The sequence below is a fragment of the Perissodus microlepis genome, chromosome 12 (genome assembly GCF_051167445.1).
Source record: "Perissodus microlepis isolate ML-2025 ecotype Zambia chromosome 12, ASM5116744v1, whole genome shotgun sequence".
Lineage (NCBI taxonomy): Eukaryota > Metazoa > Chordata > Actinopteri > Cichliformes > Cichlidae > Perissodus > Perissodus microlepis.
In genome coordinates this window covers 31,632,876-31,649,351 of record NC_140472.1, presented here as the reverse complement: position 1 = coordinate 31,649,351, position 16,476 = coordinate 31,632,876, and the positions used below count along the sequence as shown (strand labels likewise).

The window sequence follows — 16,476 nt, the reverse complement described above, 5'->3', positions numbered from 1 at the left end:
GACTTCCTGGGATGTTATATGGATAATGAACCAGCTTAACCTGTAAGTTTCCAAAAGCTTTCAAATCAAAACTACACAGTGTGTAATTTAATGTCATTTGTAATAATTGAACTAAAACATGAGAAAGCTTACATGCTAATAAGTATGTAGTCTTGATATGGTAACATTAAACCACAAACGCTCTTCTTTTATTCAGAACTCAGTCTGACCAACCACATGCTTTTCTCATCAGCTGACCACATCTGTCAGCTGTTATAAAAGACAAACATCAGCCTCAGAAAAAGTCAGCCTCTCCACCTCTTCTTCTTCTTCTTCTTCTTGACGCACCGTTTTCTTCTTCTCGTTCTTCTTTTTCAGTCCAAATCCTGTAAAACTGTTCCTGAGAGCGGATCAATGCTTGCACACTTCACTTTTACAGCTAATCAATGATTATCCGCTAATTCCACTGTTATCTCCTCTCTTCATCTGCCTCCTCCTCCTCCTCCCTATTATCTTACCATGTCTCCTCCTCCTCTGTCCTCGCTCACACTGCTCTCCTCCTTCACCTCTTCCTTCTTTTTCTAATCTTACTATAAAAGATCTCTGCATTCACAACTTGCACAATTGACTCGATTACAGGACTGTGAGGCCACGTCTGCAGTGATTTTGTATCTCTTTTGTCATTTTTGTGTCTGTTTGTGGTCATTTTTGTGTCTTTGTGGTCATTTAACCTCTCTATTTGACTATTTTTCTGTCACTTTGTGGCAATTTTATTCATCTTTGTGTTCACTTATGTTTTTTATGGTGATTTTTTATCTTTATATAGCCATTTTGTGTGTTCGTGGTCATTTTTCTCTTCATGTTCACTTTGTGCCCCTTTGTGGCCATGTCTGTGTCTTAGTAGTCATTTAAAACCTCTGGTAAATTTTTGCTTCTCTTTGCGCTCATTTTGTGTTTCTTTGTGGTCAGCTGTGTTCGTGCAGGCCTTCAGTAGCCCTACATTGTCATTATCTTTGTCTTTGTGGTCATTTTGTCTCTATATATATTCCTTTAGTATCTTTTTTAGTCATTTATTCATTGTTGCTTTGCAATTGTTTTGGATCTCTTTGCCTTGATCTCTTTTTCCTCAACCTTAGACAATACGTCCCATAAGGGTAGTATTCATATCTGTAGACATTTGATTCTCCTCGTTATTGTCACTCTGTTAAATCTTCCATAGCCACATGATTTATTCAGCCTGCCAAAAATAAATGGAAGGTTAAATAAAGCCACAGTCCTGCTTATTCATCCAATCTGACACACTGCTATTCAATCGTTCAGTTTCTTTAAAAACACAACATGTCGCTGAGGGGTCCATTTTTCAGCACTAGGCCTTATAAACTGTGCTGCCATTGCTGCCATCACCACCGCTGCCATCATGCCCAAGAGCAACAGTCTGGGCCTCTGCACACAGCCAGAGCAGCCTCACCATCTGAAACTGTGTTTTCAGCAAGCAGCGAGCAGAGTCATAAATCTGAGGGCTAATAATCGTTCAGAGAAACGGATAATATTTGGATAACCGACCCTGATTCACCTCAACGTCAACAGCAGAAAGTTCTTGTCTGGAAGCAGAGGTGCTGCTTTCTCACACAACAGTAAGAAGCAGAGGGGGGCAGCAGCCCACCACCCAAAAGGACAGAGACCACCACCCATCAGAACACCTTTGTCTGTGCTGCAGTCCATGGCACAACTCAGCTCCTTCCAACAGTCCTGTTGACCCAAATTAGCCAAACCATAGCTCATCTCCAGCAGCTCTTCATCATGCTTAGGTCTGACTTCATTTTACTTTTTCAGCAATTTTTTTTAAATTTGAGTTGACTAATGATTCTTTAAATGTAGTTTTAAAGTCTTATGTGACTCGCAGCCTTAAGTGTCTTGAGTGGTCAGTGAGACTGGAAAAGTGCTCGATAAAAATGCTTAAAGGTTTCTGCAGAAATGTGACAACCAAGAAAACTGCAATAACTTCAATAAGGAATCTGCTTTTGTACTTTTAAACTTTAAAGTTTTGGCTCTAAAAAAAAAAAAGCTCTTGCCTCTTTTACGCCAACTTGTTGCCATTTCTGCCTCTTTGCCTTTTAAGAGCCACCCTCCATATTTGCAGGTTTAAGAGCGAATTATTAATGGGCAAAATATGTGGGCTGCATCTGCCAATCATTGGTAAATTTATTGCAGTAGCCCCTCACTTCGACATGGTTTCAGAGCGTCCAAATTTAGGACCATTTATTTTGTTTGCAATGCGTGAAACAGGGTTTAGATTGAGCATTGTCTGCATCAGTGGAAAAGACGTAAACAAGAGTAGCAGTTCCACATTCCATACTAATGTGGGGCATAATCGCTGCATTCACTGAATCCATTCCTTCAAGGTCAAGAGTTCAGGTTTTTCTTTTAATTTGTCAAAAGTCTGTGTTTGTATGTCTTAGCCTGAAACATTCTAATCAGACAGAAACAATAATTTTAGAATGAGTCAGTTTTTCCATGCACACCATGACACTTTTTTTTTTTTTATTTTTTTTTTTAGCTATTATTATGACAGAACAGGAACGCCGGGAGAGAGCAGGGGAAGACATGCAGTAAATGGCCCAGGGCGGATATGAACCCGGGCCTTATGGCATCTGGGTCACCAGCTCAACTAGGTGGGATAGAACAGCACCCACAACAGACGAGTTCAGGCTTAAAGCCCTATTTATAAAAACTAAAAAAAAGAGACACTATTTATATCATCCACGCCTCATTATTCCAGGCCTTCATTTATATTTAAGTCACCTATCAAATCTCAATGATCAAGCCAAGTTTGAAGCACAGATTTAAATTTGTGAAACCTTTGTATAATCACAATCTTGTCACTGCTTTGTTGGATAAAAGTAATTTATAAAATCAGCTCATAAGTGCTAGCACAAACACACAATTTTGAAAGTTGCCTAATTTCAAACACACCAATGTATTTGGCCAGGCTGACAAGCATGCTAATATTTTGGCCTTGTGACCTTCAGAGCATGAACTTCTTGCTCCTGTCACTGTGCCACTCTGATTTTGTCTCACCCCTGAAAGTCTGATAGCTCAGCGGTCCCCAACCCCCGGGCCTTGGACCAGTACCGGTCCGTGAGTCGTTTGGTACCGGGCCGCGAGAGTTGAGGCTCAGGTGTGAAATGTATGGTTTTCAGGGTTTTTATCGGTTTTCAGCATTATTTTGTTATCGTTTTTATCGTTAACTCGGTTTTCCTGGGTCTTTTCACGTGTGCTATGAATAACTTCTATTTTTCAGTATCGGTACTAGTTTTATTTTGTTGTATTTTTCCGCGACACCTTAAAGGCCGGTCTGTGAAAATATTGTCGGGCATAAACCGGTCCGTGGCGCAAAAAAGGTTGGAGACCGCTGTGATAGCTCGACCACAGGAAAGGCAAAAGTCGGGAAAGCTAAAAATTGTCTTTTTGGATAATAATATTGAGAGATTGGTGGTGATTTCCTTTATCACATTTCTGAGATTTGCATACCATTTTCTTTTCTGTTTTTATAAATGCTTTTTCACACTTTGTGTCATTTCCACTCTGTCTTTTCTATCATTTCTTCTCTCGCCTTCTTCCTATAAAGCCCTACTGTTTTCAAAAGAGCTAGATCAATAGAGTTCAATCCTCCCTTCAGCAGCTGTCTTCAAGACCCAACCCAGAAGACTGCCTATTGCACATTATGAGGCTGCTTCAGCATCCAGCTGACCCATCTGTAGCCATGACCCACACCCTCTGCTCTGATGCTACTTCTTAAAACTGACCACTGACAGAAAATCCCAGCGTAACTGAGCTATTTAGAGGATTTAAAAACTTTCCAGTAAATTAAAACTGTTTTACTTGTTTTTAGTTCCAAACTGAACAACAATCTCTCACTTCCTTCAGGGCATTTCTAAAAAATGTTTTTCCTGGGCTGACAGCTCATTTGACACAAATCATAAAACTGAATATGAACAAAAAATGTTGTGAAAAAACAGGAATGCAGCCAGTTTGATGATTTTGAGCAACCACCAATTACTAATAAAATCATAGGGATAGTTGTGGAGAAGGCAGACATGCGTGCACACACACACACACACACACACACACACACACACACACACACTGGAGAAAAGAATGCAGAATCGTATATCTTGGGATTATTTTCGCTTTAAATCTTTCTGGTGAGATTAGATAAGAACACATGGCTAGCTTACCTAGCATGGACTCCAGGATAACTTGTTAGCTCAAAAATTTATCTGACACAGAGCAGACACATTGCACACTGGTGCTTTGTTCGATGCTTTTTAAACACTGACCAGTGCTTTCTTTGACAGACAGGTGGGTGATAGCAGAGGCAGCTATAGCTGCTAGCTGTCTGCTGGGGTTCCCCTCCACTAATTGGAGTCACTGAACTGGACCTCTTGGTCAGGTTTGTGCTGCTGGTGTCTTTGAGTATTTTTAACACAATTATCTGACAAATAATATGACTTTCTGTGTGTTTAATTATAAGAACAAACCACCGCAGAGTTCACGAACCCATGAATAGAGTCACAGTGGTCTGTTCATTTGTACAGCTGATGTGCACAACACAACAATATAAAATTAGATAACCTATACACATAATAATAATAACAATTTAGAAAAAACCCCACATTATCTCATCAATCAATTCTAACCATTAGGAAGGTGAGAATAAAGAAAGTCAGTGTTTGCAGAGTAATATATAAAAAGGATCTTAAGGATAGCAGGAGTGTTGGTAACACTGAAAAAAGAGAGCGTCTGCATTCAATTTCAGATTTGTTTTCACAAAGTACTAAATTATAGTTATAATTTAAACCATATAATCATACAATACTGCCTGAGGTGAGCTGAAAGAAACGATAAATCACTGTGGGTACTACAATGAACTTCAAACATTGGCTGAAACATGTGGTATGAAGAGAGTGGACATGTTTGTACTATAGCTCAGCACAGCAGGTGAAGCCTCCACAGAAACCAGCACAGGAGAGGAAACAACCAGCGGCTCTGACACTGGAAAAACACTCTGATCAAACATGCTGCTGGATTATGAAGAGACTATATACATGTACACACACACGCGCACACACACAATGTTTTTCTAACATGTAGGTCTGGGTGGAAAACCCCAGTCTTTGTTCTTGAACCCCTGCTGTTACCATGCCTACAGGGTAAAGTCACGCAGAGCAAGAAATGAACTGAGTTAACCCGACTCACCGAGTGGGTTTAACCAAACAGCACCAGGCTGAGTGGTGGTTTATAACAGCCACAGTTTGACCTGTAAGGCAAATGATTCCCCAAGGTTTGAAAGAGTTTTTAACTCAGAAATGACAAAAGAAGAGCATGAAGATGGGCAGGAGAAGAATTCGAGAAAGGTCTCTGGACAAAGTTTGGTTTGGGTTTATATAGCAATGGATGGGAAATGGTATCAGACGATGATGCAAATGCACCTTCCAAATAAATTCATTTGATACATCCAAGAAAAAAGTGATGCAATACCAAATGACATAGAGGCTGTATTGTACAGATGTACAGAAATAAATACAAACATGTCTTAAATTTTCTAGCTTGTCCGTTAGCATGCCTTTGGCACAAAAAAACGGTCTACAGACTCAGACCAATATAAATGGTAAATGGCCTGTATTTGTATAGCGCTTTACCCCAAAGGACCCCAAAGCATTTTACACTACATTCAGTTATTCACCCATTCACACACACTGGTGATGGCAAGCTACATTGTAGCCACAGCTGCCCTGGGGCGCACTGAGAGTGGAGTTAGAGTTTAAACTTAAACCCAGTTGGAAGACTGTGGATTCTGCTGAATTTTGACTGGATCCGGAAGAAGGCAGAAGAAACAAAGCAGGTGTCCTCAGTCATGCTAGCAACTCCAAGAGGTTTCATTGGGAGCATGGATGCATAGATTAGTACTAACATCACATCAAAGTAGTACTATTCTACCACCACGCTTTTATATTCCTGCATATACTGGGGTAGCTTTGCATGATTCACAGCTCAAAATAGTCCCTGTTGATCTTATATGAGCCCTGATGCAGCTTTTCAGTTCAAAATGAGTTGTTTTAGCTCCTCCCACCTCTTCTCCTTTAAGGCTATCTTCCCTTTGACTCAGCTTTCTTATAGCTTTCCTATTGGCTGGTCTTCACAAACAGAAGGTTTGTTCTAGTAGTCTGCTCACAACTTGAGCTCAAGACCAGTTTGGTTCACATTTCACACCCTGTTGGGCATCTTGGGTACCCCCTAGAACTGTGTGCCCAAGATGACTCTATTAGGTATATCCCAGCCATTCATGGGATATAGCTAATACAGCCTTAAGTGTCGTCTCTCTATATGATATCACAGAGAGACAGAAATAGAAAAAAAAAACAACTTGGGAAAACTGGGTAGTAAGAGCAGCAACCTGATCTTTTGGCTCACAGAGATAAGTTGTGCAAGGGACTTTATCCACCAACTCCTACAATTCAAAAAGAAATCAGGACCCTTATAAATATGTGCCTCTTGCTTGCTAAACATCTAATTGCATTGTATTGGAGAAAAATTGATAGAGCAAAACTGGGGCATTGGTTACGGGACATGTCCTCATCTCTGGCTAGGGAAAAGATAACCTATATTTTGAAAGGGAAGAAGGAGCTGTTTGAAATTGTCTGGAAACCTTTTATATTAAACTTGGAAGGAGCGGACCTTTCACAAGTGTTGGTGGAAAAGGGGAATAATTTGGAGAGACATAATGTGATATAACTATGAGGGATATGGTGGAATGATACTTTGTATAGTTCATCTGCTTTTTATGTTTTGTTTTTTGTTTTGTTTTTTTTGGGGGGGGGGGGGGGGGGGGGGGGGGGGGTTGTGTTTTTTTTTACTTTTTTTTTTCCTGATGAATATTCTGTCATATTTCTGTATACGATTTATTTGACCTGTATTTTATGTGTTCTAAAAACTCAATAAACATATTGTTGCAACAGAGATAAGCTGTGCATACACTGGCCTCATTGTTTGAAACTTTGTCCATAGTTATTGTGAGCATCCAACACTGGAGCAGTTTAAGTAACAAAAAATAAGGAAAAGTCTCCAGAAGAAAGTGTATATGGACATGACAGAAGCGCTCATCAATCAGAGAAACACCAGTTTTGTACATTTCCTTTTTAAAGTTTTGTCTATATTTATATAACAATAATTTGTTGTTCATTTATTAAATCTAATTTTTTCACTGAATTCTAAGTTGGAGGAATGCTAGTGTCATTATCAATACACATAACAACTTGCTTTAATCATTGGGTGATTGTTTGAGGAATTAATGTCACATCATGGCTAAAAAAAGAAAAGAAAAAGCTTTTGTAGTCGAGTGCCCAAAAATCCAACGATATTGAGTTTATGGTTTATGTGGAAAATTATTTCAGGGCTTTAAGACTTTGTTCCTGCCATCTATCTGACGTCATATTATCAGTGTGACCGTTTCTGCTTTATTAATAAATTCCAATGATAAAAACGTACTTGCCTCACTGAAATCCAAGCAACACGAAAACCACCATATGGAATTTGCCATAAACCATTTCTGATTATGTAATCAAAGCGATGATGTCAAAGGCGATCAGGCCCTTTAATAAAACCCAGAATATATAAACATGAAATAATGACATCAGTCAAGAAAACATTACAAAGCCTTTACTGGATGCTGTGACCACAAACCACTAAAAACATAAAGTCAATGGGAATTCTGCACTGATGGACGGACAGGAAAACACAAACGGACAGACTGACAGCCAGGAACAGACAAGGAAAACACCCTTATGATGCAAAAAGCCAAGATGCCAACAGGCATTTGTAATTTTCTGAATCCTCATGTGTCCCATCAACATCCCACACTAACAAAATATTTTGCCTCAAACTGAGCAGCTCCAGTTTTTCTTCCTCTGCGGCTCTGAAGTTATGATGTTTGGGCCATATTCACCGACTCGGCGCTGACAGCTCATCTAGTCTCTGATCTGTCCAAAAAGAAAACTCCTGTAAAACCCCAGAGGACGAGGTCAGAGGACGGCGCTCGTGTTTTTACTGCACATTCTTTTCAATCAGAGCGTACTCGAGGTTCAGATAGAGAGGTCGCCGGTTCGAGTCGAGAATGAGAACCTGTCACGTTTTCCCTCAAAAAGAAACTGAAACTCAAATTGGGAATATTTGGATGTGTATGAGATTTTCCACTGCTACATCCAGGATTGTAACAGGATCTTCTTACTAGAACTTCTTACTAAATCATCTGCAAACAATCTAACGCTCTGCTGTAGCCACAAATAGACAAATTTGTAGGACGATTTTACATTTCACTTCATTCATACCTTTTGGCTTTATAGTTTTTCTGTTTAATGTGTTCCAGATATTTGAAAAAACTTTAAAAAAATAAACACTTAAAAAAAAAGGGTGGAGCCAGTTACTGGGTCTCCAATAACTGGGTGGATGTTCAGAAGCCAATAAAGCAATTTAATACCAGTTTCAATAAATAAACACATAAATAAACAATAAAAACAAGCTGGAGTGAACCAAGACTTTCTCCCTGGGTTATGGCATTAGTCATGTCCTTCCTTCCTATCCCTTTTTTCCTTCCTTCCTTCCTTCCTTTCCCTGTCCTTTTCAGTCTGTCCATTGTTCCTTTTCCCATCAGCTTCACACCTTTCATTATCCCTTTCTTTCCTTTTCCATCTTCTTTGTACACTTTATTTATCCTTCCCCCACCTCCTGCCTTCCTTCCTTCTCGCCTTTCTTCATTTCTTTGTGCTTTCCATCAGTTATAGCAGCGGTCCCCAACCCCCAGAGTCATTTGGTACCGGGCCATGTGAGTTGAGGCTTGGGTGTGAAATTTATGGTTTTCAGGGTTCTTATCGGTTTTTATCATTATTTTTTATTGTTTTTATTGTTAACTGGGTTTCCCTGGGTCTTTTCCCGTGTGACTTTTTTTGGTAACGGTACTGGTTTTATTTTGTTCTATTTATCTGCGACACCTTAAAGGCCAGTCCGTGAAAACATTGTTGGACATAAACTGGTCCGTGGCTCAAAAAAGGTTGGGGACCGCTGACTTAGAGCACTTATTCATTGCTTTTTCTGGCCTTTTCCTTCACCTTCCATCTTACCATCTTTTCACCTCCATCTGACTCTTCCTCCCTTTTCACTTTTTCCATCCAACAAGCAGAAAGGACTTTCTGAAGTTTTAATTAACTCTGTGAATATATTTTAAAATCTATTTATCTATAATAGCATAAATCAGTGAATCAGCATTTTCAGAAAGCTCAAGGTAAGAAATTAGAAAAACTGGACTGTGGGAACTGCTTAACCTACTCAGTATTTATTTTACTTAATTGATTAACTCATCAATGTAGCCCTAAATAAAACTTTATTACAAAAATTACATTTACATCAAGATAAAGTTCGGTTTTAGCGCTCTGCTCCTGACTTCTCTGCCACAGCGCTGGAGTAGGGAGTGATGAAGCTGCGGGTCAGATAGTTCAAGAATTATTCCACCATAAAGTTGGACTCCAGCACTGAGCTCTGCCTCGGAGGGGATCGATTTGTCGAGCAGTAAAATACTGCCGCTCCAGAAAACCCTCCGCTGTTCCACTCAGACGTAACGGTAAGTGTCTTAATTAAAACCGGCTCTTCTAGGATGCCATAGACAACATGACACCAGCTCCCTGATTGGCTATAGGACAAGCATCTCTTCCTGTTTTGGGAGGCGTCAATAAGTGAGTTTAACAACCAGTGAGTTTTAATGGAATCTGTGTGTAAAGCTCCTTCATCAATAGGCCTAATGGCCAGTCGTAGCCTGGCAGCCAGTAATCTGCCGGTTAGAGCTGGGTTATCTGACCAGACCAATTTCTTCAGGGTTAGTGAGTTTAAAAAGCTGGTTTCAGACCCCATGGAGGGTCACTGAGAGTTTGTGCCAGGTCCAAATAATGAACTGCAGCAGCAAAACAAAAATTACATCCAGGATTTTCTTACAGCTTAGCGCCAGAATATTCAGTTTCTACACTTTGTGTTGTAGATTTCATTTTAAATAGGCAAATTGTCTCAGATTGTCAGTTTTAATTAGCCTTAATATGCAACTAGAACAGGACCGTTTAAACTAACTATTTAAAATCACCTGTGTTCATTATTCATGCTGCACATCGGGACAAAAACAAACTCTTCAAGTCTCCACAATCTTTACCTGATCACAGAAGTGTATAACTTAGACACCAGACCAGCCCAGGCATCAGGGACAACAGATATAATATTGATATTATGTTCCTGCTTTGGCGTAGATTTACAAAGACATTCAATGGCGCGCTGAGTACAAAGATACACTTGTTTATAGTCTTCCAAAAAGCCAGTGACTACTCAACAGGACGTGATGGCATCCAATTGTTGAAATAGAGTAGTTCACATATTTATGAAACTGCCCCCTGGTGACGATAAACAGCTACAACAAGCAGACAAGGCTTTGCAAAGCTCTACCAAAAGCATAGCATGTAGAAGGGGAGGTGTAGTAGATGGGTTAGAAAATGACCTGCAGACATGGTGGTCATAAATAAGTTTGCTGCTGTCTGTCACTTGGCAGATTAGCTCTTGCAGGTCATACTGTTGGGCACAACAGATTTAACTGCAGCTTCACATTGGGTTCAACAGGAGTTAACATGTGAAAGTAAAATCTGCTCAGTGATTGTCTGCATCAGATAAACTCATAAAAACATGTCGTCAGTTTAATCCTCATCACTTTCATGTTCTTTTTTCCCCCCAAGCAAAGACCTGGTGCTCCTGTCGGACTTGGCTGATCATGTCTTCTGTGCCCCCTAACCTCTGACCTGTGATCCTCTACAGCCTCCCACCACCACAACCAGAAGCCCCTCTCCACCCACGCCCACGTCCTCCTCCTCCACCTCCTGTCCCACTGCAGTCAACAGCAGAGAGACTGATGTCCGGTCAACCGACGTCTGACTGACCTTTACCAGCTCAGCCACACGGGACTCATCTATCTCTGTGTCTCCCTGCATGCCTCAGTCCACCCTCCCTCGCTCTCTCTAATGCTAATGCAGCTGTTTATAACTGCCACATTGACTTTCTCCTGCCACTGTATGTAAATACAATCTGCTCTGATCAATGGACTGAGAAGTGACATGACGCTGACCACAAACACACACGCACAGAAAAAAATCCACACAAACAGGCAGACACACAACTAAGTGCAAAACGCGAGAACAGGATGAAATTTAAAAACCTATTATTTGTTGAATTAGTATCAGTTTCCCCCTGCAGAATACAACAGGAAATCCAAATGATGCAAATAATAAAATTACTGCCGGGGTCTTGAATAAGAAGCCTAACATAAATGAATGGGTCTAACAATTCAAGTTAGTTAATTTAACATTTTAACAAAAGGAAGTCTGGTCCTCATGCCCTCATTTCAAACTATGTGACTGATGTGTATTCGACCACACAGAAACTCTCTTTTAAAAACCAGCTGAGTCTTTCCAGGTATAGAAAGAGAGAGAGAATTCAATTTGTAGACATCGTAAGGTAAAAACGCACATAACATAACCCCCTTCTATATACTTCCATCATGTGATAACGTTGATAATGTGATGGTTGTGATACTAAAACCAGTGTTATAGTCACAGATAAACATGAGGCTCCATGAGGACATCCCTGTACTCTCCAAATGTCCGCAAGAGACTACGCTTTATTCCAAAAATTGCCAATACATCATACAAACAGACTCCAAGTGCACATGAAGAACGTATAACAGGCGCTTGACTATGGTTTCATGGTTTTTTCACATGTATGTCAGGATACAAGTATAACCTAAGAGTACCTCCAGCATCTAGCTAGCTATTTGTTGTTTTCCATTTCCTCACTGCACTGCTAAAACTCGATTTAATGAGCTAACCACCTGTAAAAATGCACCATTAATTCCCGGGTAAATAAGCAAAAAGCAACCCCGGTAATGTTATTGATCTCAATTCAAAGATACATTTCAAAATGTGTCTTTACCAGCCAAAAATAATTAATCTTCCTCGTATGGGTTTTGATTCCTGTGCATCGGAGCAGCCATGAATCTTTTTGGAAGGATTTAATGACACTTATTGCACAAATGCACAAAGCCATGAGGCAATCGTGGGTGCACGCATAGATATAAAGCTCTCCCCTCCTTACCTCCCACAGGTGTCGGGTGTTCCTGACCACTCCAGACTGCAGTTTTTCCAGCATCAGGGGGACTCCTTGAAACGGGCCAATCCAGGTTCCCTGAGGGATCCTCTGAGCTGCACAGATTCCGTAACCCAGACCAGGAACTGTGCTGGTGCACAGACACACCTGCACACAGAGGTCAAAACAACGTGACACCAGCAGCTGCAGTCAGCTAAAGGTGAGACGTGTGTAGTTTGTTCTGTAGAAGAATTTACTTACAAACTGTAGCTGTGATTTATTATATCATGGTCTTACAGCAGCCTACTTATCAGACATGTATCACCCAGTGGAAGTACTAGTTTCACAGTATTTGTATAGTTTTATTTATTTATCTATTGTGTGTTTTTTTTTTTACTAAGCTATACTTTCCACCACTGACACCTCAATTCATCAACCAAAATGACCCACACCTGTTTGAGCCCAGTTACTGTGATTGACATTGTGTGTGGCCAATAAAAAATAAGCATTCCTCGGGCTTGGACCAGTTGGATACCTGGAAGTAGAGATGAATGGACTTCACCCAGATACAAAGCAGAGGTAGTCATGATGAAGGTAGAGGGCAATGGAAAGATAACCAACAGGGGATTGATGGGCTTACTATGTAGATGTTATGATTATTAAGCTTTTTGGTGGTGTCAAATTAGTAGATAAAGATATTAAATGTTGCTACCAAGTGGGTGCACAATGAGGTACATTTATATGATTACTATTAAATATAATTTTGCAGGCACTACATTGAATTTAAGTATTTTTCAATAAATAATGAACCACTCAAATGTCAGAGAAGAAAGGGGGATTTTACTTGCTCTGAACCAAACTGTTTTTAGTTAGAGGCTGTATATAGGAAGTGGGGGTCACCTCTCTGGGCAGGTCTCTCAGCCAATCAGGGATGTCTGGTAGGGTGACAGGTGCTGCCGTGCTGCTGGTGCCGACGAGCCGGCGCAGAGAGTGAAGAGGGCCGTGCATCGGACACTCACCGTTCCTGTTGTCTGCACACATGTCACAACCTGGCAAGGAAAGAGAGACTTTTTAACACCAGCAGATGGAAAACTGAAAACAAAACAACATAACATACCATAACTGAAGACATTTGTTTTAAATATGATGAAACTCATTTTTAAAAGGGCAAAAAGTGTTGTTTGGGTCCTGGCTGCGGGCTTTCAAGTGTTTACACATGTGTACTCTGTCTTCATTTGGAGATCAACACACTTATGAACTGTTGTAACCTTATGACAACTTGTGTTCCCATACTTTTAATTAATACAAGAGCATGAAAAATGTGTTGCTTTTGGCACAAAATGTCAAAATCATTTCTCACTGAAGTTAAACTCACTTGTGCTCACTCACTCCTTTAAATTAATATTTTAATGTTTTGCAGTTTTCTAGTGTTTATTATTTATTGTTGAAAAGAGATAATTTATTTTGAAAATCTAGGAAGTTCCCTGGAATTTCCTTTCAAAATTTATTGGAGTTTTTGTTTTGATAGCATAACAAAATTTCAAAATCCGATTTCTATTTGAACCTTCTGATTTAATAACTGTATGAATGCATTTTATCCGTTTGGATTGTTTATGTAGAATTCCATTAAAAACCTGCAAATTCCATTTTCAAAACGCCAATTAAAAAGTTTTAACTGGAAATGTGACTGAATGCTGGCACAGTTATACAGATTTTGTACTGATATATACTTTTTATTAATTACCAGCTATTTAAAAAATCCCCTTAGCACACACATTAAGTCCCAAACCTCCAAATTGCAGTTCATTATGATGTAAGTGGATGAAAAACTGACATATCTTTTTGTATTTTTACTTGTAACTATACGACTGGAAGAAAATCCACAAAGCAGTCATTGCAAATCTAATCTGGAATCTTTATGTAACAGTAAATAAACAGTTTTAGAGTCAAAATTGAGGTATGAATGATTAAATCTTTCTAAGCAGTGGTTAATCCTTCAGACTGAATGAAAAACTGAAACTGAAGAAAAAGCAAAAGAGGAATAAAAAGCAGGAGCTAATGATGAAGTCCAAATGAGGGAAAAAAGTCCTCTCCTCTGTGTTTTTCCAGGTTAAATGTGGCAAAGAGCGTATTGCTGGGAGTTAGCGAGTGTTAACATTTACTCAGAGATGGAGTCTGACAGTAATGGATGTTAATTGACTGTAGCAACATAATGAGAGATTATTATCTGCACAGAAAACTCCCACAGAACAGAGCGGCTGAGAGGAACAGGATGTTAATGTTGTTTTTCTTCTGTCTTTCCCAAAATTAAATATCCGTCATTTGATCGACTGACGGCTGCTTTTACACCATGATGGATTGAAGTTAATTAAACCATATTATGGTCATTTATAAAGCAAAAAATGTAACTCTGGGTCACGGTCGAGTAAATGGGAAAAATTCTTCAGGATCCTTGACTTATTAAACCAAGATAAAATAAAAACGTCACTTTTATTTCAGCTCAGGGGTAAAAGTAAAGTCTGCAACAACGAGAAACACCACAGAGCAGCCACTTACGCTATTTCCTCTCATGACTGCTTCATTCATGTGGGTAAACAAACAAACCAAAGAAAACAAAAGAAATAACTAAGTAAATACATATGTGTGTGTAGGAGTCCCGACACATGAGCCAACAAAAGCTCAAAGCGGAGCCTTGACAAACAGAATAACTGAAGCAGGGAGAAGAAAGATTAAATCTAGATCGCATGGAAAAATGAGAGGATTTTAATAAGGTGCAGCAGCTAATGTTTGGACATAGAGTATGTCTTCATCAGCATGTGAGGAGGCAGGGGGCATGTGGATGTTTAAACTTTTACCCAAAGAAATACTGAACGCTAAGAAGACATATGGAATAACAGAAGAAAAGAAAAGCATCTTGATTTTTTTTAGGGTACAAAGAGATCCCAGAGGCCCAGGATTGGAGGGCTTTGGTCTTCACCTGGAACAAAAAGAAGAAAAACACAAACACAAACATGATCTTGAAGACCCAAAGACAAAAAAGCACCAAAAGGAAACACAAATGTGAGCACTGTTACTTAATTTAGGAGAATAGAAAATACATACAGAGCTGTGATGTCACTCTCTGGTTTAATTTACTTTAAATTTCAGCTCCCTTCATAGTGTTAATAGAAGACAGGATGGAGAGTTGAGTTAACAGTTGTGCAAGCTGTTGCCTGAGAGTGCATGGGAGACACACAAACCCATCCATCCATCCATCCATTTCATCTTCTACTACTTATCAAGCCACAGGGCAACAGCCTAAGCAGAGACGCCTAGATCCCCACCAACCTCCTTCAGCTCTTCCACGGGGATACAGAAGTGTGTTACCCTTACAAGCAATAGATATAAGGGTCTGCTCCTAAGGTCCTGCTAGGAGATGCCTGAAACACCTCACTTAGGAGATGCCCGGAGGGTAAACTATCTAAACAATAGGCTAATAAAATACTATAAATTTACTCGCTGTACATCAACTATATTATTTTTCGGTCCAAGTGACCAAAATATTTAAATGTAAATATGTTGATTTCTGCTGTAAAACTTAAAAGATTTATTATGTGAGTCTGTGGAGATCAACTTGCTTTTAGAGCGAGCCTCCAGTGGCCAATCTAGGAACTTCAGCTATTGCCACTTCCTCATTGGCTTCATTTTTCAGACCCAGAGTTTGTTCCTTGCTTTAAACACGCAAAAAGTCCCGGAGACAGAAGCAGACATAAATCTACTGGGGTGCACTGGCCCAAACCTGGGTGCTGAAACCGAACCAGGCCTGTAAGTTGCACATCTGGCCACCATTGTCAGTGCTACATCCATCTGACTGCTAGAAACACAAAGAGTTTGAGGCAATCTCCTGATTCAAGCTTGTGATCATATAAATCTGATGATAAATATCACTGGTTCTCAAGTTTGTGGTGTTCCAGTTTAAGCACGTGAGAGGATCCTTTAGAGGTTTGTTGTATTTAAGTTGAAGTTACCCAGGTTTATATTTCATGTGTGTGTGTGTGTGTGTGTGTGTGTGTGTGTGTGTGTGTGTGTGTGTGTGTGTGTGTGTGTGTGTGTGTGTGTGGTTTCTGGAATAAAAACATCATAAGAGAAACCACAACAATAAACAACAATGCTTTGGCTGAATAGGCCTGAATAGGTCATCTTTGCAAGCTGTCAGTCCTGCAGGGCTGTCGATATCTTTAAGAATTAAAAAAAAAAAAAAAAAACTAAACTAAACTAATACATATAATAAAACTA

At 39.7% G+C, this 16,476-nt stretch overlaps 1 protein-coding gene across 1 annotated transcript in view; it reads right to left on the bottom strand.

Annotated features, from left to right (window-relative positions):
* The window catches only part of prdm6 (PR domain containing 6), a 126,759-nt gene that overhangs the window by 98,393 nt on the left and 11,890 nt on the right, over positions 1-16,476 (bottom strand). The window contains exons 3-4 of the mRNA XM_084946562.1: positions 13,102-13,250; positions 12,211-12,369 (exon numbers count right to left, since the gene is read on the bottom strand). Coding sequence (XP_084802688.1) covers positions 12,211-12,369; positions 13,102-13,250 — 308 coding nt within the window. The remainder of the gene's footprint in view (positions 1-12,210; positions 12,370-13,101; positions 13,251-16,476) is intronic.